The sequence below is a fragment of the Stereum hirsutum genome (genome assembly GCF_000264905.1).
Source record: "Stereum hirsutum FP-91666 SS1 unplaced genomic scaffold STEHIscaffold_4, whole genome shotgun sequence".
NCBI lineage: Eukaryota > Fungi > Basidiomycota > Agaricomycetes > Russulales > Stereaceae > Stereum > Stereum hirsutum.
In genome coordinates, this window is record NW_006763134.1 from 1,053,845 (window position 1) to 1,073,479 (window position 19,635).

At 50.5% G+C, this 19,635-nt stretch overlaps 4 protein-coding genes across 4 annotated transcripts; 1 reads left to right on the forward strand and 3 right to left on the reverse strand.

Moving 5' to 3' along the window:
• Nucleotides 1-28: 28 nt before the first annotated feature.
• On the reverse strand, nt 29-3,655 carry STEHIDRAFT_75760 (MFS amino acid permease). Its single transcript, XM_007301544.1, has 18 exons — nt 3,373-3,655; nt 3,217-3,290; nt 3,040-3,142; nt 2,714-2,847; nt 2,580-2,627; nt 2,471-2,524; nt 2,383-2,400; nt 2,037-2,206; nt 1,839-1,954; nt 1,677-1,737; nt 1,556-1,600; nt 1,477-1,495; nt 1,251-1,406; nt 1,109-1,166; nt 966-1,042; nt 751-907; nt 537-633; nt 29-457 (listed from the first exon to the last, which is right to left on the reverse strand). Exons 1-18 carry the CDS (start codon nt 3,622-3,624, stop codon nt 237-239), a joined length of 1,860 nt encoding a protein of 619 aa, XP_007301606.1. The 5' UTR covers nt 3,625-3,655; the 3' UTR covers nt 29-236.
• Nucleotides 3,656-7,322: 3,667 nt separating this feature from the next.
• On the reverse strand, nt 7,323-9,685 carry STEHIDRAFT_154653 (uncharacterized protein; the record flags this gene model as incomplete). Its single annotated transcript, XM_007301815.1, has 12 exons — nt 7,323-7,430; nt 7,497-7,850; nt 7,922-7,940; nt 8,017-8,192; nt 8,399-8,521; nt 8,658-8,797; nt 8,865-9,011; nt 9,154-9,204; nt 9,293-9,300; nt 9,398-9,444; nt 9,532-9,544; nt 9,645-9,685. 12 exons carry the CDS (start codon nt 9,683-9,685, stop codon nt 7,323-7,325), a joined length of 1,227 nt encoding a protein of 408 aa, XP_007301877.1.
• A 2,530-nt stretch (nt 9,686-12,215) lies between these two features.
• Nucleotides 12,216-13,823, reverse strand: STEHIDRAFT_154654 (uncharacterized protein; the record flags this gene model as incomplete). The annotated part of the gene is made up of 11 exons (XM_007301816.1): nt 12,216-12,344; nt 12,426-12,444; nt 12,519-12,694; nt 12,786-12,908; nt 12,998-13,143; nt 13,220-13,366; nt 13,417-13,467; nt 13,528-13,535; nt 13,596-13,642; nt 13,701-13,713; nt 13,774-13,823. The coding sequence occupies 11 exons, from the start codon at nt 13,821-13,823 to the stop codon at nt 12,216-12,218; spliced, it is 909 nt and encodes a 302-aa protein (XP_007301878.1).
• Nucleotides 13,824-15,360: 1,537 nt separating this feature from the next.
• STEHIDRAFT_119724 (alcohol oxidase) lies at nt 15,361-18,810 on the forward strand. Its single transcript, XM_007301817.1, has 21 exons — nt 15,361-15,663; nt 15,739-15,766; nt 15,825-15,907; nt 15,973-16,013; nt 16,086-16,138; nt 16,194-16,221; nt 16,288-16,310; nt 16,366-16,388; nt 16,442-16,503; nt 16,561-16,642; nt 16,701-16,798; nt 16,854-16,934; nt 16,987-17,164; nt 17,222-17,257; nt 17,320-17,394; nt 17,524-17,629; nt 17,686-17,889; nt 17,949-18,378; nt 18,448-18,471; nt 18,524-18,571; nt 18,633-18,810. Exons 1-21 carry the CDS (start codon nt 15,600-15,602, stop codon nt 18,663-18,665), a joined length of 1,800 nt encoding a protein of 599 aa, XP_007301879.1. The 5' UTR covers nt 15,361-15,599; the 3' UTR covers nt 18,666-18,810.
• The last annotated feature ends 825 nt before the right edge of the window (nt 18,811-19,635 follow it).

Below are 19,635 nucleotides of genomic sequence, written 5' to 3' on the forward strand. Positions count from 1 at the left end.
GAGTGAACAAAAAATGATAACGATAGGGGGTATGTATTCCAAACTCAAACCTAAACATCAAACACCATCAAGGGCAACGCCTCCAAGAAAACATGCATCATACAGTACATAATACTCAGGCTGTGGATATAATAAACACAAAAGCAAACGAATGAAAGCAGTACCGTCGAACCTGCAGGCTATACCCTCCTCTCACTCCCCTCCGCTACACCATCCTCTCGCTACCATCCTGCAACCTACACCCTCCTCTCACTACCCTCCGCTCCTGACTCCGCCACCTTGGGTGTGTCGGGAACCTTACTACCCTCAACATCAACATACGTATCGGCCGTCCCTCGCGTGTCAGACGAAGTCACGAGAGCGATGCCCTTCTCCTTATCCTCTGCATTTGCGTTGGCGGCCGGATTGGGAGCTTTGACGGTGACGGATTTAAGGGTGTACGCTCGGATGAATATCGCTGTTTGCACGACCAGCAGTAACCCACACGCATCAGAGAACAGGAAGACGGTAAGGGAGAAAGGGTAAGTGGGACGTACCGCTAATGAATCCAATAGCCGCCATCGGGACTATGACAATCCATATCGTACTGATCGCCTGTGTATATGCGTGTATGATTTCGCCTCGGAGCGGTTCCTATATGTCGCCGTCGACGCACCGTCAGTACACAAGCATCACATCTGTTGCCCCCCGAGAATAAAGACAGGGAAAGGAGACTGGGAAGCACGATATATAAAGAAAGAAGAAACCCACCTCAATATTAGGCAACTGCCTCACACTCTGGCTCAACCCCGCAGGGCTCGTATCGAACCCCGAATCCGCCGCGCCCGGTATCTTTGCGATTTTATGGCGCAGAATAGACGAGTAGACGGCTTGGCCGAGCGAGACACCGATCGTGCCGCCGAGGGTTCTAAGTCCGACGACATCGTCAGATGCAATCAAAAGATCGATTGAAGACGGAGACGCACCTCAAGAATCCAAACGTAGCCGTCGAAGTGGCCATATCTTTGATGGGCATAGCGGCCTGAATAGCCACGAGCGGTGTCTTCATGAATCATACCCAAGACGGTAAGCTTCACTTCACCCACCCAGTAGTGAAAAGGAGTCATACCTGGAACAAACACCCAATTCCGAGCGCGGTGACCAAAAGGAACAGGACCCTTCGCGCGCTGTATCATAATCGTGTAGTGAGGGTAGGATTGCATCAATATGTTGCCCCAAAAATCATGGAAAATTGTGAAAGGAATACTTACGTCGACGACGTATCATCCAACTGCGTCGTCAGTCCCCATCCGAGCACCATCATCGTCCACCCAAACCAAATGACCTCTCTGTACCGCGCTATCCTTGTCACGATAGCGCCGGAGATGGCACCCACGAGAGCTGCGCCGAGAGAGAAGGGGAGCATCCTGACGGGAGAGTTTATGAAGATGAGATCAGAGGTGGTGGGAGGGGGTGGCGGGCTGATCAGAGACGCACCGTACACCAGCCGCAGTCGCTGTATTCCGAGATTCATCAGCAAGATGTGTGGGGCGGAGATGAGCGTGGAGTGAAATACCTGAAAATCCTAAGACCTGGAAGTAAAGCGGGAGGTAATATGCACCTAGAATTGATACGTTGGTCGATTCAGACCTAGTCCAAACAGAGTAGGGTAGGCGTCGACTGGAGAGGAGCCCCACCTGCGTAAAAGGCGATAGCATGGAAGAAGTTTCCGATCAACAGGATCGATGTCGTCCTCGTCTGTGTGAACGGCGACATTCAGGGGTCAGTATCGCCATCCATCCTCTTATATAAAGGAAAACTAGAGTGAAAATAAATAAAATAAAAACAAACGGACGTACCCTAAACACCCTCGGCGGAATGATCGGTGACCTCTTCGTGAACCATTCGTTGACACACGCAACGACGAGAAGAACGCCGCCAACGGTGAGCAGTGCGATAGTCTCTGCGGAAGACCCTATGTCAAACACCCGGTCAGTCTCTCCCGAGTAAACGCAATGGGAAAATAGGGGCGGTCCAAAAAGTAAAACTGCACCCACAATTCGTCTCCCCACTATTCATCCCCAACAACAAACATACAGTCCCACCAATAAGTAAAAACAACCCCGCAAAATCGAATGTCTGGAGATGCGTGCGCAGAGGTTGGCCCTTGTGTGGGTTGAGGTTGAGGAAGACGAAGAGGAGGGCGCCGGCGAAGCCGCCTATTGGTCTATTTTAGTGTAGTTGAGTGTTCCGATGTTCGAGGACGGATGCGAAGGTGAATATTGAGGTGGGTTTTGGTTCAGTTAGTGTAAGGAGATGATGGAGTTGGGCGAGGAAAATATTTAAAAAATGAGTGAGCCCGGGGTGAAGGAGAATCTCAGGAGGAAAGAGGGATGGACTTACAGGTTGATGAAGAAACACCTGCATTGTTTGCACCACAGAAGTAATTAGAGAACCAAAACGAGAGAGGAGTGTTCAGATGAAGACTGACCATCTCCAAGATGCATGATCAGAAAGAGCACCACCGAGCAAGGGCCCCACAACGCTATGGAGTCCATCACATCAACATGTTGTATAATGGCAGATGGATAAAGACAAACCTGGCTATTCCCCACGTTACACCAAGTAGACCTCCATACTTTCCACGACTGTGAAGACAACATCAGCGAATTGCCACCACGGATCGAAGAATGGGTGAGAGATATTGTGGACAGAGGGGAATAGGTGGACATACTCCATCAACGCCACGATATCCGAAATCACAATATTTACAATCTGAAGAATAGCACCACCTCCGAGACCCTGTACTGTCCTCGCAGCAATTAGCCATGGCATGGATTGAGCAGCGCCACACAGTGCTGAGCCAAGCTTCGGGTGTGGATTGTGTGTGGCGGTGGCGTGAGTGGAAAGCGGGAAGCGAATAGATGGTTGAAGACAATGTGAAGACATTCATGTAAAAGCAGGCGATACAATTCAGTGATATGCCATGTTGAGGTCAGTGAGGAAATCAATTTGACGGAGAGACAAGAATGGAAATCGGTTTAATGGACTAGGCCTCACCAGGAAGACAACGATGGCGGAGTAAATCACTGGCTTACGACCTATGAGGTCGGAGAGCTTTCCGTACAAAGGACTCAACGCAGCAGCTGCTAGTAGATAAGCACTAAACACATGAGCAGAATATTAGATTCCAAGGAGAATGGCATGGAGGTCGAGGAAGGGAGGACAGGACCTCACCTCCCGACCCAGCTGTAATCACTTCCACCGCCCAGCTTGCCTACGATCGTTGGAAGTGCAGTCGCCACAATGGTCTGATGGCATAAGTTTCGTCAGTGGCCCAGATGATATAGATGCTGAACAAACAGTTAATGAGGGTGCGAAGTAAAGGCATACCTGATCCAATGCAGCCAGAAAAGTCGTCAACATCAATGCAAATACAACGATGAACAGCCTGTTCTGCGGCAACACTTGCTGCTCGCCAGCCCTCCAAGATGCGCCAGGCTCTTGAGACCGTTTTTCACCAGCATTGGGGGCAGAATCAATACCGCTCCCATTCGCTGTCTGTGGCGCATTCATGCTGTCGACTGGCAATTCTGACTGAGTCTGAGGGGCCACAATGGCATCTGTAGATGCTCCGGCTGCCATGAGGTGACACCCAGGATGAAGATGACGGAGGAGTACAAGTGAGAAAATGCAAATTGGCGCCAGTGGCGGCGTGTATTCATGATGTCGCTGCCGCCTGTGCCGCGTATTATTTTGGAGAGTTCTCGCGTTCCGTGCTGGAAGAGAACCTCGGATGGGAAGTTGTACTCTGGCGGTTGTTCGGCGATCGAAGTCGAGAAGATGTGCGTGGTCGCCGTTCGGCATGAACAACGGAAACCGGTCTAGCTAAGCCTCCGACGCAGCCTATAGCTCAACAGGCATCATGCTTCCATCTCTACATCGCATGCTCACAACCAGAACAGGGTGCCACAGCATTCCCGCCCGACGCCACAATGGTCAACGTTGGACGTTTCGGGGATATCATTGTGAGACTGCCATTGCGAGCGCTATAGCGGCCAAAAACGGACAAGAAATCACTCCTCCGCGGAGTTCCACAGAGCAAGTTGGATTCCGGAGCTGGTTGAAACTTTATCTGTGCTGTAATTTTCGGTATGTATGTGGCAATTCTGGTAAGTGAGAGTAGCCGATTAAAGCAGTCAAAGCCTCGAAGAGATCAGAACGAAAGCATTAGACCAGCCATGGAATATTTCAAGCAAGAGCTGAGAGGTCTCCGAGTCCCGGGTGGTCCACCGGTACATATCCGGAGTCCTCCGGTGCCAGAAACACGGCGCGGTGGCGGCTCCAATCTTTTTGCGCCACATAGGCGCTCGGTCAAATCGTCACTTTTTCGCTCTCGTCTTTCACCTTTCGTGTTCATTATTTTCGACTAAGACATCGTTCTGCGTTAGTACTCCTCAGGCTTGAGCTTGAGGACTCGCTCTGGTCTCTTCCATACAGATCATTCGAGGCTATAGCACTTCCAGGGAGGCGGTACCCACTGGCATCGGCGCAAAGCTCATGATCATGATGATCGTCCTTCTCAAACTGTTTGCAGCCTTTAGTATTTCTGGAACCTCTGCTTGCAAAGAAGTTGCGTCTTGGCTGGTCCATCCTAGGCTCGCTCAGTCTTGGCGTATCACATCACTCCATGGCGAGGTCTGAACCTACTCTCTCTGAACCCGCTGGCACTTGCGTCCAAGGGCGGTTACGGCGGGGCATGGCTCTCCTCATCTCGCATAATGAACTGCGCCCACGTCACTGCATCATCTATATCAGTTTCAGATCCAGCAAGGTCTGATCTTCGCGGATCCTGAGGCCTGAAGGTTGAGCTTGTACATACTGCGGACTTGCAGGAGGATGCAGTCAGAAGATCGCGCCTCGAGCTGCAGATCTAGAAATAGGATTTCACGAGTAAGTCCCGTCCTCAACGTTAACCAGACATGTCCTTTACGAGTTTGCGGAACTTGGACGTTGGAAGTTGACATGCTGTGTGACTTTTGGTTGTTTATTAGACGGGATCCATCAAGTATGGACCCCTCAAAACCCGCCGGAGAGACTTGCGTACTGTGTGACCTCCAACTGTGGGAGTGCGGCCGGATTGCGAGATATGTGTCTGTTTATTTACAGACGCAATCTGTCAAACCTCGTAATCGACCTCCTCTCCAAACCCATCTGGACAATACGTACATACCTCAACACTCTTCAAGCCTGCCCGTCCCTGTGTGCCGAGTGGCCATATCGCGCTCGCGAAACTATCCCTCCAGGTGACTGTATTCCAGGTCCTACGATCATGACGAGTCAGGACAGGGCAGGACTGTAAGACAAAACGCTTTCGATTTGAATGGTACGTATGTGCCTCGTCCTTAGAACGATAGGCTCTGATCTCCAGTTTTGTTCGACCTGGATCCAATACATCTCCTTCGAGCAGACCGTGTACATCCTACACTACACAGTACACGCGCACGCAGGATTTATCAAATGTGATTCCTCAAACGAACGATCTTACGGAATACTCTTCAAGGTTTCGAGCTTCAAGGCCAGGTACTACTTACACTTACAGCAGCAAAGATCAGGTATCAGGTAACGAGAGGTACTGTGAATGTACACTGTATGGTAAGATGCGTCTGATTTCCGACATACAACAGGTCTAGATTTGGGGCATCTGATACCCGCACCATATGCGACTTGTCTCATCTCTGCCTTTCTTCCCACTCTGCTCCTCGTCTTGATTTCCTTATCAAGTACACTCACACTCATCACCGAAGACCGACCTGCGAATGTACTCTAGTGTCAATGTGCACTGTGTATGACGCCAAGATCAAGCGATGGACTCGATCTTTCGACGGCCCTAACGCTTTGAACCGACGAACGTATGTAAGTATGTAGCTCGACCCTGTCCTCGCCATTTCATCTCAAGACCAACAATCACGAGGCTGATGCTAACACTCACGCTGCCCAAAGCACTAATTTAAACTGGTGAAAAACTCAAAAACATTCTTCCAGTGATTCTGATCGTGATGTATCATCGCTTTCATCATCATCATCCTCAGTCTTCCGGGTTCCCTAATCTTCGGTCTGGCTAGTGTTCAACTTGAAGACAAACGTCCACTGAGACTGATGCTAGTGATGGAGCCGTATGCATATGGTCTTTTTTGACTTGGAGTTTGGGACGATAACATCGCGCGGCCGCACATAATTGGCTTCGGGCTGATTTCGTCTCTCAGGCTCTATAGACGAGATCAGACACAATAATGTTCGATGTTCTTCTGGTGTCATTCTGCTGTACGATTCATGTCACCTCGCCGCTTACTTACCGCTTCTCCGATGACTGTTCACTCTTAGTTCGATGAACCCCGAGGGCACCTCAGTGTTTCGAGTTTCGATTCTCGAATTCACGCTGGTAGTGACGACGTTCGGGATTGGGATAGGTACTGGGAAGGTTGGCAAACCACGGAACCACGGTCAACGGACGTCGGACGGACGACAAACCCTTCGGAGCCGCATGCGCACGTCACTGTGTCGCGCGGGGATTTCTGCACATGCACGCATGCATGCTACGGACTCGAGCGATGATTGGCATTGACAGATCACACGCGGATCCCGAGCTCAGCCCGGAGGATGATACAGACAAGCAGAAGATCATGAAAATTCTAATTATTACAATTTAACATAGCGTATACATCCAGTCATCCGGGTCGTTTTTATCGTCACCACACTTATCTGAATCAACATCGCCGTGGGGCCCATTTAGATCGGGTGAAACCCGTGCTGTGCAGGCGGACAGTATGGATGAAGTGTGTGTGTATGTATGTATCGCGGTATTCGAGGGACAAGAGACGCAGACAGGGACAGGGACAAGGGCAGGCGAGGGACTACAACAAGCAAGGAAGGGTCGAGCACCAGCGAACGGATGGATGGGAAAGCGAGTAAGACAGGTCACGGTGGTATACAGTAGCAGTAGCAGGAACGAGAACGAGTAATATTTCGTCACCCTCCCTCCAGAAGTGGATAAATAATCCTAAAGAAATTATTTGTCGGTGCAAAGCGAAGGTGGGAACGGGAGAGGAAGAAGGAAAGTACAGAAAGGCGGGACAGAGGGAGGAAGCAAACAAGCAAGATTTATACAAATCCAAGTCCAGACGACAAGAGGTACAAAGGACACAGACACAAAAAAGAACAGAACAAGGGAAATTCAACATCCGACCCATATGGGCCACAGGAGGCCAGCCTGTCGACCCAAGCAATCGGGATGAGTGGCCCGGACGAGGCTGTATGATTGAATGCCCATTGAGCGGGCAGACTTAGTCGTCCTGGATGTTGAATGACCGGAGGTCATGATCATGGTTCTTCGCTGTTCTGAACTCGTCCATCGGAATCGTATTTGCTTCCAAATCTTCCTCCGCCAACACCTAAGTATACCACGATAAGCATCACCAACTCAACCTAGGACTCAGACGAAACAAAAAAAAACTCACCGTCCGTTTCGTATCCGTCGGCGTATACCTCTCACTATCATCCTCCGTAAACCTCGTCACCGTAATGAACTGTGCATCCCCCGGACTGCCCACAAGTCCACCTCCACCCCTACTATAGCCGCCATCGCTGCTACTGAACCCACTCATACTTCCTCCACGCGACCCAAACTTCTTGCGCGGCGACCGGACCGAAACATCAGCGGTGCTGAACCCTGTCGAAGTTGCTCCAGGATTGGACGATGTTACGAAGGCGGTCCCTGTGGAGTGGGATGCGTAGGTCGTGTCTGGGAATCCGCCGGGGCGGAAGGTGGCGGCTCGCGAATTGAGGGAGGCGAGGAGGGAGTTGTAGTAAAGCTGTTCAAGGTAGATAGGGGCAATGTTCAGTGAAAGTTCCTCCTATCTAGTAGAAAGCAGGTAGGGCTTACCTTGCTCAAAATGTAGGCCCTAAATTCAGACAAAAAGAAATCTTAAGATTAGATTTTGGTTCGAAAAAAAAAGTATGAGCAGGAGTAAAACGTACGTTGCCTCATGGTAATTCAACGTCGGGAACGCCAAGAATAAAATCAAGTCCAGCGTCTGAAATAGCGCCGTGATCGCGCCCGTCTCGGCTGTCATGTTGATTAACCGCGTAAGAACGGCGTCGCTCCGTTGTGATACAACGCCTGCGTCGCGAGAACCTTGACGGGCTGCCCATAACTACGCGTTTGAAATGCACGATGCACCAATGGCGGCGGCAGAGATTAGAGCGAGGAGGCGGAAGGACGTAAGTATGAGGTATTGTGGAGTTGAGGCAATAAAATGGGTCAAAAAGGCGGGATGTATAGGAGGCGGGAGAAGAGAAGACAAGGAGCAGGAAGAGGAAAAGAGAAGAAGATAGGAGGAGATAGAAGAGAGAGACGTACCAGGTAGATCAAGGACGCTGCGATGATGATATCGCAAGCGGCACTCCCTCCCAACCAAAGATTCGCGAAGATCTGTCTTGACTTCTCGGATTGCAAGAGAGGGTTGTCGTGCAGTCGTGCGAGCTATTTCGGGCACCCCAAACGAACGCCAGGTAAAATTAGTAATGCAACACGACGGAAGACATGAAAGAATGCAACAACTGAGCACAGAAAGAGCGGGAGGGCGGGAGAAGATGACGGATGTGGAATTTTGACTTACGACCGCGCCGGCAATAATTCCGCCGAGCATCTGTGTGATAGAAAGCGCGGCAATGAAAACAACGAGGGCGATCCATCGTTTTTGAGCCTGGCTGAGTACGAGGATCCTCCATGCAAAGAACGCTTGAGCGAATGTTGCAGCTGCCCATCCGCACATGGTCAGACTCATGAAGGCGGAAGAACGATAGGAAGGACTAGGAGGACATACTGATTCCAGAAGTGATTGGGACGGCGGAAAATGTCCATCCACCAAAGACTAGATGTGTAGGCCGTCCCCAACCAGAGACTGCGAGGTCCCATACACCGACTGTGATGACCATCGTATGGAACAGCTCGAGTAGGAACATGCCGGAGACTGTGCACGTGAAGATTCGCGAACATGAGCATCTTATTCGCGCAGATAGAGTTTAGGCCGCGGACACCGAACACAGTACACGGCCGTTCGGTATGTTGAGACGATGCCAGCGGCCTGTGGAAGGAAGCTCGGATGGACTGACCATAAGTCTTGACGATACGACCATCGCGAGGAAAGGTGACAAAATAGAGATCTGTTGAACGAGCGCGTGAAGACAGGTTAAGAGTCAGTAACGGTCGTGGAAAGGATAAAAAATAGAGAGAAGAAAGCCAAGAGCTCACATGTTTGTCTGCGAAAGGAAGTTGGTGGTGATGAGTAAAGAAGTTTCAAACAAGTGATAATGATGCTGATGGCTGAGCAGAGATAGAGAGAATGTTGAGACTCACACGAGTGAGATACCAAAGAGTCCCCACCCGAGGAAGCCACCGATGAGCTAGAGACAGAAGTTAGTTGAACATGCTAACGCGTTGAGCTTTGAATGCCTGGAGGTTCATTCGTGGCGCGAATTGGCAGGACTTACGGGCGGGCCGACCCTGGAAGATTATTACGAAACGGCTATCATAAGCAAGCATTCGACTGGTGTGGCAAGACTGCCAACAACATAACAGTTCGAAAACATCAAAGATAACTTACAGAGCGTTGATTTCTGCCGGAATTTCGCAGGTGTCAGCCATCCTACCTCAGCGATACCGGTCGAGAGAGTGGTCGAGGACAAAGGAGAGAGGGAGGAAGTGGAGCCTCGTGGGCAGGGTCTCGGTGACGAGAGACGTGTTTTGGGTGGCTATTCCAGCCGAGCGCATGGCAGCGTCTAGTACTTATACAAGCGAAGTCGTAAGGGGTTACCGGAGGGCCGCCAGGCTGTTGTAGGTAACTCGCCTCCAGTGCGCGCCGAGCATGGTCTATCATACGAGATTTGCCGTGGAACATCACCAACAGCAGCCAATCCCGGCCATTGAGCCCATCAGGATCAGAAGAAGTACTCCAAAGTGGGCGGAATGGCGCCGCGCATTTGGTCTCGTTTTCTCAGAACAAGTCTCTATCTACTCTAAAAAAGGAGTGATACGCTGATATCGATGGCCGCAAGCAAACGTCGACAAGCGAGTGTTCATCTGTCTGTCGTTGCAACCCGACAACGAGAGATGATTTTTGGGCGGACAGTGCGTCCTTGACAAGTCCTTGAACAAGTCATGCGGTGCCCGGATCCGGCTCCGGACGTCCACGGGCTTGCGGAGCTCGCTCGGCTGGGGCCGAAAATAGCTCCGATACGGTGAGCATGCGAACTTGGTCCCTTCAGCGCTTCACTCTCTTTTCCTTTCTTGTTCCTTCTCGCCGCATTGCATCTCTCTCAGGCTGTCTCAACATCTTTGGAATGTACCTTATTTCTCGCCGAGGAGGTACCTTGCAGTCTTGTGTGCCTCAGATGCTAAAGATGTGCAATGGGTGTGGACGCGCTCGATTTCTTGGGGCTATTTACTTTCTTCACTGGAGGGCGCACCAAAGATGATGTACTAGCCTATCGTATCTGAGAGTATTCGAGCTCGAACAAGTATCGACGGCAACATGATGTCCAATCTCCGTTCTCAAGAGGAGCCAGATCAAGCAACACTGGGAAGGAGGGGACCAAAGGGTAAGTCAGAGGTCTCAGTAGTCGAACGACTGGCTATGCTCTGTTTTGTTTTTACCTTCGGTGATCTTTGCCCCGATCATCATGGCGCTTTGACAAGCCGGGTCCTGTTCCTATTATACTTGAAAGCTGCAAAGACTCAGGCGACATCTGGGTGACAGAGCTGGTTGGGGATAATTCGGATTCAACCCCTCTCACGCACTAGTACGCATCGACAGACCTTAGCCAGCCTGAAGTCCGCATCGATGGCGGTCTGTCTTTGTCTAGAGCCAGTCGACAGCACGGTCCACAACCTGATCAGAATAACGTTCACCAAACAAAGACCTGCCAGCGTTTCAGGCTCACGAAACACAGGAACGATGAGCCCGTCGAAATCGGCCACACTGGCTCTTCAAGCTTCAAGTTTTAGAATCGTTTGAGGACGGGACGGACCAACAGGGCCCAAACACCCCCGCGATTCTCGTTATACAACGAGATACAGACGAATGTCTACGGGATTCCGGGTCCTCCTCTCCACCGTCGACCACACCAAATACTCCACCCCCACCGTCTTGATGCCCTCGACGATGTTCCACCCGTGCCGGTAGAACTAGGCCACTCCAAGTTTTACGCCCCATGAGCCCTCGGATTCTTTCCCCTTCCGGAGTTGTCAGGAATGGTTCGCACTGCGCATTCCGTCAGTGAGTATGGCCATGATGGGCGAGACGGCGGTCTTCGGAGTTCAGATGGGTTGCACAGAGTTATTTCATCGACTGGGTGCAGTGCGGAGGAGAAAGCTGCTTCTAGGAGCCCTCAAAAGCGCTCTCTTTATCCTGTGAGTTTTGCAGAGGTGTCTAGTTGATGATGTTTGACTTATGATAGACCCACAGGCCCACATCCAACCGTTCCATCGACGTGCGTGGGCTACAGTCGTCTCACACTAGAGTTCGTCAAAATATACGAGCATGTTCTCGTGATGCGTTCCACTTCCTTCTCCGTATCAAATGTTATGCGTGCAATACACAATCTAGGTGCCACCGATGTTCTCATGCACACCTTCGTGTTTGCTTGGCGTCCCACTCTATGCGTTTCGCTAGCACGAGCGGGGCCTGAGCAGGTCCATCTTTGATTCTTCGTCACTCGAAGTTTCACGGTGCCGGTGTGAGTTATGTGTGAGGTTCCGTGCGATAACTCGAAGGACTGCATCCTCGTCGAAGTCCTACCGTCTCGGAGGCACCGGCCACGGTAGCTGACTTGATTTGGGACTTCTGATATGTCGCATCTGTGTTCTTGTATGAACCCTATCTTTCTCGTCTAGAAACACTCGAAGAATAGATATCCCCATGGCCCAAAGACATGTACAACAGGAGTAAGACGACCCCGTCCAGGATCACGGGGTCAGTCTGGATATACATAGATATAAATTAACTGCGACCACATCAAGCACCCATCGCACAACGGCCAAGAATAAGAACAACAAGGAGGAGTATGATTGGGTATGCCCGGTGTATCGCTCATCGAGTGTGTGTCTTTGCGTATCGGGGTCTGTTCCGTTGGACCGTTCGTATCGTGTTTCGCTTCTATTGTTGTTCGTGTGTAGCTTATACGGAGCTGGAGTCGTCAAGACGGACGGCTGGATTGATGCTAGTATCGGATGATTCGGCTTGGCCTCCTGGTCGTATCGCTCCAGCGCGAGAGTTGAGCGTGGCGAGAACAGAGTTATAATAGAGCTAATCATAGTGCCAAAAATGAGCCCATAGACCGTACTCCCGGCCGACCAATGCATCAAAGACAAAGGTTAGAGTAAATACCTTATTGAGGATGAGCGCGCTGTCAGCGGATGCCATGGGTGGATTATGCGGTTCATGTCAATGGTCACGCACGGAGTAAAGAGTGGCACATACGTCGCCTCGTGATAGTTCACTTTAGGTATCGCCAAAAACAAAACGAGGTCCACCGTCTGAAAGAGGGCGGTGAGCGCGCCCGTCTCGGCCGTCATGTTGATCAACCGCGTCAGTGTCGTTTCGGACCACTTTGAGATGACGCTTGCGTCCCGGATGTCCTGGCGGGCCGCACATAGCTGTATGAGTATGACAGGAATGCGATGATCAGAGAGTGCTCATTGGACTGATAGAAGCGATGGGTTGGTGAGAGGAGGGTAGATCACGTACGAGGTATATCAAGGAGCCAGAGTTCAAGATGTCGCAGGCTGCGCTCCCGATTAACCATATGTTTCCGAGTACTTCTTGTAAGAAGAAAGGTTGGAGGTGAATATCGTCGTGCTCGTGAGCGAGCTACCGGTATGGACAGTCAGTGCAGCATTGGTCGAGGTAGATTATGAGACAGGTTGTTCAGTGAGAAAGTGGACGAACATAGTACGTACGAACACCCCCGCAGTAACCGCACCCAGCATTGAGAGTATGGAGAGTGCCGCGATTAGACCTACGGTCACTAACCAAACAAGACGGTGTTGCCGTTGGCTCAGGGCATATATCCTCCTGTAGAAAAAAGCTTGGGAGAGAGCTGCAGCTGACGAGTCGAATGTAGAGTTAGAAGATGTCAGTCCAAGAGACTGAGTTGGTCATCATAGGATAACAATGCGCACTGATTCCGGACGTGATAGGTACGGCAGAATATGTCCATCCGTCGAAAACTAAGTGGTTGGGCACCCCCCAGCCTGACACAGCTGCGTACCATCCTGAAATTGTGATAACGATGGTGTGGAAGAGCTCTAGAATGAAGATGCTCCCCACTGTGTGATGTAAATCTCCCGGAGAAAAAAGAGATCGCGGCTCCACTGACCGTATGTTTTAAGTGCGTGGCTATCTCGAGGGAACGTGAGGAAGTAAAAGTCTTGCGAAGTATGTGCGTGAGTATAAAACAAGAAATCAAACTCGGAAAAGAACAACGCACAGGTTTGCCTAAAGTGAGAGAGCCGGACTCAAGGACATATAGCTTGTGAGGGAAGGGAGGAGACCGACAAAACAGAGATCCCGAAGAGGCCCCAGCCAAGATAACCTCCGATAAGCTAGACGATCCAACTAGTTCAGGAGCTTGAATAAGAAGGCTAGAAGAGAGTCACTCACAACTGGGCCAACACTATTACAAAAACGAGTCAGGCCATTGTAAGCAAGTTTTAATCACCAGATGCATACGTACAGCGCTGGAATAGCAGGCGGAAGAGAATTGCTCACAGAGCTGTTCGCCATTTGTCTACCGGTCGACGGGGAGAGTTCAGCTGTCAATAATTAATGAAAAGGATATGCATATATAGTATTGTATATAGCCTTTGAAACCATCGATACCACTTCGGCAACAAACATCATGGGGGGCAACGAATCAGTTCACCCTGTAGAGTATCGATGATGGGGGCAGTCTAAGGTTGAGCAACGAATCAGCTCGTGCAGCCAATGATAATTGAGGTGAAGGCAAGGAGGGCTGCAGGGCCTCTGATAGCAAATGGACGATGGTCACTGCCAAAACTAGTTTTATGGAGACTTTGTGTAGACCCGAAGTGAAAGTTGCTTCGCACTCAGCATCCGGTGGATCCAATAAATTCAATATCGCTTTCAGTCACCACCACTTTCAATCTCGTATGGCCCTTGTCCAGTACGGACATTATGTCAGAGACGCTACATACCACACCGTCGATATCAAGGGAATCCTTCAAGTTCCGTTCGTGCTCGATGTCCCGGACAGTCGCATGCCAGTGTTCCGTCGGTCGTATCAACAAGTTTGAACTGTGTTAGGTAGGAGCTGTGCATTGAGTACCGTAGAATCTTCATAATAAAACATCGGGATTAGCAGGCTTGAAACCGGTGAGTAGCGTAAATGAGGTGATGTTGGGTAGGAGGAGTCCGAGAGCGAAGCATGTAGCCATTTCTGGAGTGAGCTCGGCGATATCGGTAATTGCGGGCCGGTTTCCGGCCGGCGTTTGCCTGTAGTCTGGCGTCTATTCACCTTTGTTTTTGCCTTCTTTTCTCTCCAGCGACGCTCCCAGCTTCTTGCCTTCTGGATCCCGATCTTGAGCTCGTTGATAGGACCCGCAATATTGGTTGCGTCTTGACACAGGTGAGCAACCCAATGCAACCGGCTGACCTTTGGATTTTCACAGTGGCGTCGTCGGGCCCGTGCGGAAAGACCAAATGATGCGATGATGTTGGACCTATGTCAAGGACTGAGTATGGGTTTTTCTCCCCCATATTATGAAGAGACTTTCCGTGGCATTCGTGGATCCCACTGGGGCAGGCAGTTCTCATATCCGAGGCTGCGGTTTGATGTCGACCCCTCCGAGGCGCCTTTGTGGCGCCAAGTTCCTTCGTTGACCTTGCGCCCTGATTAAACGACATTGCCCCTATCGTTTGTCACGAGGATCACTCTGTTGTACTTGAGGACCTTTGAACCAGGCATTAAGAATCTTTTCCCTGCAAAATCCTGCAAAATCAACGTCCTTCAGCATATCAACATACCTCCAACATACTACCATGCCAGAATCCTAATTCCAGTTCCCATATGTTTACACGAACGTCATCAGTAATCTTTGAGTTCATCAACCCCATCTTCTTAGGCTGCCCAGCGTCGTGGCCGAAAGAACTTGTGTAGAATCCTAATTTAGTACTTCGGGCGATCCATTGGTCGGCCTCGAAGGCAGCCGGAGCGGCCGGGATGGCTCGATGACGCTCTTCTCATCTTGATGTTCGAGTTGTTCCCTCGCGAACTGTCGCAGTACCCACTTCTCTCCGCGACGCCAGCCTCAAAGGGCATCTCTGACTCGCCTAAACTCCATTTGCAGAGTGCTGAAGCGAGCTGAGACCAAGGTCACTGTCAGCATTGCTGATCTAGGGTATCGTCCTTGCCTTCTGCCGCGGGATCTAGAATTCCTTGAATTCTTCTAAAAACGCCTACATCTACGACTGACGCCCTGGACGACATCTGAGAACGAACATCCATCATCTCACCACAGACCTCTCTATCTTCGACAAAGCATGGCTCCTGTTTCTACAAGCGACTTTCTCTCCAGCGAATTCGATTACCTAGTCCTTGGTGCAGGTGAGCCGCCAGATCAGGGCCTGTGGCTCTTCGTCTGTAAATGAATTGGCATTGATGTTGCCCGATTGTTGGTAGGTACCGCGGGGCTAGCTGTCGCCGCAAGGTAAGCATCAAGCATCGTGTTCATGCAGGATTGCTATCCTCTGAACGTTCGTCATCAGGTTATCTGAGGATCCCAATGTTCGCGTCGGGGTCATCGAGGCCGGTGAGCTCGTGGTTGACAGGCCTGAGGTCAACATTCCTGGTAAGGATTATAATTCCTGCTTACTCCGTGTTCCCAACATGATTGATCAAGTACATCACGCTCAGGTATGGTCGGAAGAGCGGTTGGATCAGACCTGGATTGGAAGGTAAGGATAGCCACACATTCCAGAATACTTTGATTCTTGACGGTTGTGTTGATTCCTCGCTCTGTGTTACAGTTCGAGACGATACCGCAGGAGAATGCTAATAATCGAGTGATAAGACAGCCTCGGTACGTATCAAGCTGCGTTCCATCATGATTGTGATTGTTGATTGCTATCCTTCAGCGGGAAAGTCGTCGGGGGAACATCTGCTGTATGACATGCAACCTTACCTTACCTCCATACATTTCAATGCTAATGATGTTGTGATACGGTGTAGTTGAACTTCGAGGCTTGGGGAAGGTACGTTGTGACGCGCCGCTTGATCGGCCTGATGATTAACCTTTTATATTGTTAGGGCGTCGGCAGCGGAATATGATGGTAGACGATATCCTCTTCATGTCTTGTCTACTTTACTAAGGATTCGACTTCAGCGTATGAGGTTCTTGGGAATGAAGGCTGGAACTGGCCTGAATTCCTCAAATACTTGAAGAAGGTAAGATCGGGATCTCCTCACTTGCGCGACTTATTTCACGTCTGATGTTTACCACAGGCAGAGACGTTCACTCCACCACCTCCTGAGATCGCAAAGCAGCATCACGTTAATTATGAAGCCCAGTACCACGGCACTGACGGTTGGTGCATTTGTCGTATAACCGTTTGACATTTTAAACAAGTCCGATCACCTAATAGGACCTATCCAGATGACGTTCCCCGTTTGGTTCAATGATTTGCATCTCCCATTCTTAGAAGCGAGTGCTGCGCGCGGTATCCCTTATAACTCGGACAACGTGAGATGTTCTGCGTTATCGCAGATTATGGGCCATTGTCTGACGTCTGTAACAGGGAGACGGGAAGAACAACGGATCGTTCACTGGAACATTCTGCATCGATCCTCGCACTGGTACCCGCAGCTACTCGACTACTGTAGGCCATCCTTTCCCATGTCGTGCATAATTCCCTAAGTTTTGCTTCTTAGGGCTACTACCTTCCCAATGCCGAGCGGAAGAACTTGGTTCTGCTTACCGGAGCTCACATCACCAGGATCTTGTTTGAAGACACTCAGGGTTCGGATGTCGTCGCTACCGGCGTGGAGTTCCTGAAGGACGGTCAGACGCTTGTCGCAAAGGCAAAGCGAGAGGTCGTTCTCTGCGCAGGTAGGCTAAAATCGTCACTCATCGGCAACGTCTTTCCAAGTTTTCATACGTGCATAGGAACCCATCAGACTCCCCAGATCCTCGAGCTCTCAGGTATGTTAAAGAATCATCAGACTTTTAGGGCCAAGAGCTGATCGAACTCTCCTGTATGTAAGGTATCGGGAAGTCTGAGATCCTGAAGAAACACGGTATCAAGCAGATTGTGGACCTTCCTGTAGGCGAGGGCCTTCGTACGTATCTATCGTTGTTCATCCGATCCCGAGTACTCATGTAGCCCTTTGCCCACTTCATTCAGAGGTGAGGAAGAGAACGCCTACACTGCTACATATGGAACGCTCACCTGTTAACCTTGTGCCCATAGGATCACGTTTGGGTTCACTTCATCTTCGAGATTTCGAAGGACATCTTCACTCTGGAATCCTTGAGGGAGTCTCCTGAGGTTCTTGGCGAAATCATGCGCACATAGTAAGTGCATCTTCAGTGTTTCATCCTTGATATATCAGCGCTCACAAGGCGTATAGCAAAGAAGAGAAGAAGGGCATGATGGCTTCGGTGTTTTCAGCCTATTCTTTCGCGCCACTCTCATCTGTGATGACTCCCTCCGAGCTTGAAGCACATGGTAATGAGATCGTCAATGGAGATTCGTTCTCTAAGACTCCTTTCGGAAGGAAGTATGCTTCCCTTTACAAGGATTGGGCGCACGACGACGGTCATGCTCAGCTCGAGTAAGTTTACATTTTAGACCGCCATACATCCGTATTGATCTCCCTCCTACCAAACACAGGGTTCTCCAAACTCCCGGTTTCCTCACCCGTGTCGACCTCAAACCCAAGCCAGATACTCATTACAATACGTTCATGGCCGGCCTCCTGCAGCCCCTCTCCCGTGGCTCCGTCCACATCGGCTCCTCTGACCCCCTTGCACCTCCCGTCATTGACCCTGCCTTCCTTAAGAACCCGCTTGACCTTAAACTGCTTGTCAAGATCGTCAAGCTCTGTCGCGACATCATGAATTCTGATGCTTACAAGGCTGCGAACCCCGTTGCCTACGATCCACCGAATGAGATGCAGAGCGATGAAGAGTTGGAGGAGTTTGTGCGGAAGACGGCGAATCCTTTCTTCCATCCGGTGGGAACAGCGAGTATGCTGCCCAAAGAAGATGGTGGCGTCGTGGATAAGACGTTGAAAGTCTATGGGACGAAGAACTTGCGCGTGGTAAGCATGCCATTCATGATCCATTTGAGAGCCAGTGAATCGGAGATACTCACATATGTACTTGTTCAGGTCGACGCTTCTGTGATGCCCTTCGTAAGTGATGCTCTGAGTATGTATAGTGCATCCCCTAAAATTCTGTATCTAGGTGTTATCTTGTCACATCCAGTCGACCATATACGCGATCGCCGAGAAGGTACGTGACCTATCCTACTCACTAGGACAAGGCGTTGAGCATTTTCCCTTCCGGCATGTAGGCTGCCGACATTATCAAAGCAGCAAACGCCTGAGGAGGAGGTTGTGTTGATTTAGGGCGGACATGAGATGCATCACATCTCCATCTCCAAACAATGTCTCTGTACTATCTTTGTGTACGATACGAATTTTTACGATGCGGCCGACGCATCACCAAATGGAAGCAAGTATTCTGCGCCACACTAGTAAGGCTGCCGCAGGGCCAAATTGTACCAGGGCTGTACCAGGGCACTCCCAGGTTCATAGCAGCTCATCACCGCATCGTCTCAATAGCCAGGTCCGCACTTGGTCCGCACTGGTCCGCATGCATCGCAATAACGCTCACCCATTGGCAAGACACTAACTCAAAGAAACTCAGGGGAACCCCATGACCTGATCTTTGTCCTTCGCGTCGCAGTTGCCTAAGCTTCGTCTGCATCCTGTGGCATCCAGATAATACACAATTTAAACATGGCCAATTTCTGCCACGCATACTGTACAACCGCGGTACCGTCGCGCGGAGAACGAATGTTTCTCTCCCACGTACAGTACGTATGTCCTCCTTCGAAGCGGCCAACCCAGGCCAACACGGACGGTACCTGCCTCTTCCATTCAATCGAAAGAACAGCATTCCACGTGCTATATCGAACGCTTGGCTGCTCGCTACCGTACCACGAGTTTCGATTTTTGCCTTATGAGGGTAGCCCGGAGCGTCCGTCTCCAAGCACGTCGTAACCCTACGCCGATCCTAACTCCTTTAATGCCCAGGAGTATTACCATGCAAATTCCAACGCATCTCAATCTTGCGACCCGAAATCTGCATGCTACCGTGCTCTGCAGATCACGAAGATTCCACGATATGTTCAAACGGCGAATGTATCGTGGCAGGACCACAAGATCATCACTTCGTGAGCGCTCGCGCCCGCGCATCGTCCAGGTTTCTGTCATATTCTCGGCTCATTCGTTACCAGAGGTTACCAATTCGAAGTAAGGTCTGACAACTTGCTCGGCTGTACATATCGTGTT

What these genes read in the sequence shown, in the direction of transcription:
- STEHIDRAFT_119724 (XM_007301817.1), top strand. Translation starts at nt 15,600, where the DNA reads ATGGCTCCTGTTTCTACAAGCGACTTTCTCTCCAGCGAATTCGATTAC. An exon ending in GACGGTCATGCTCAGCTCGA is followed by an intron (nt 17,890 to 17,948) that starts GTAAGTTTACAT and finishes TACCAAACACAG; the next exon opens with GGTTCTCCAAACTCCCGGTT. An exon ending in GGACGAAGAACTTGCGCGTG is followed by an intron (nt 18,379 to 18,447) that starts GTAAGCATGCCA and finishes GTACTTGTTCAG; the next exon opens with GTCGACGCTTCTGTGATGCC.
- STEHIDRAFT_75760 (XM_007301544.1), bottom strand. Translation starts at nt 3,624, where the DNA reads ATGGCAGCCGGAGCATCTACAGATGCCATTGTGGCCCCTCAGACTCAG. An exon ending in GTAACGTGGGGAATAGCCAG is followed by an intron (nt 2,525 to 2,579) that starts GTTTGTCTTTAT and finishes TGGACTCCATAG; the next exon opens with CGTTGTGGGGCCCTTGCTCG. An exon ending in GGCTATTGGATTCATTAGCG is followed by an intron (nt 458 to 536) that starts GTACGTCCCACT and finishes TCGTGCAAACAG; the next exon opens with CGATATTCATCCGAGCGTAC.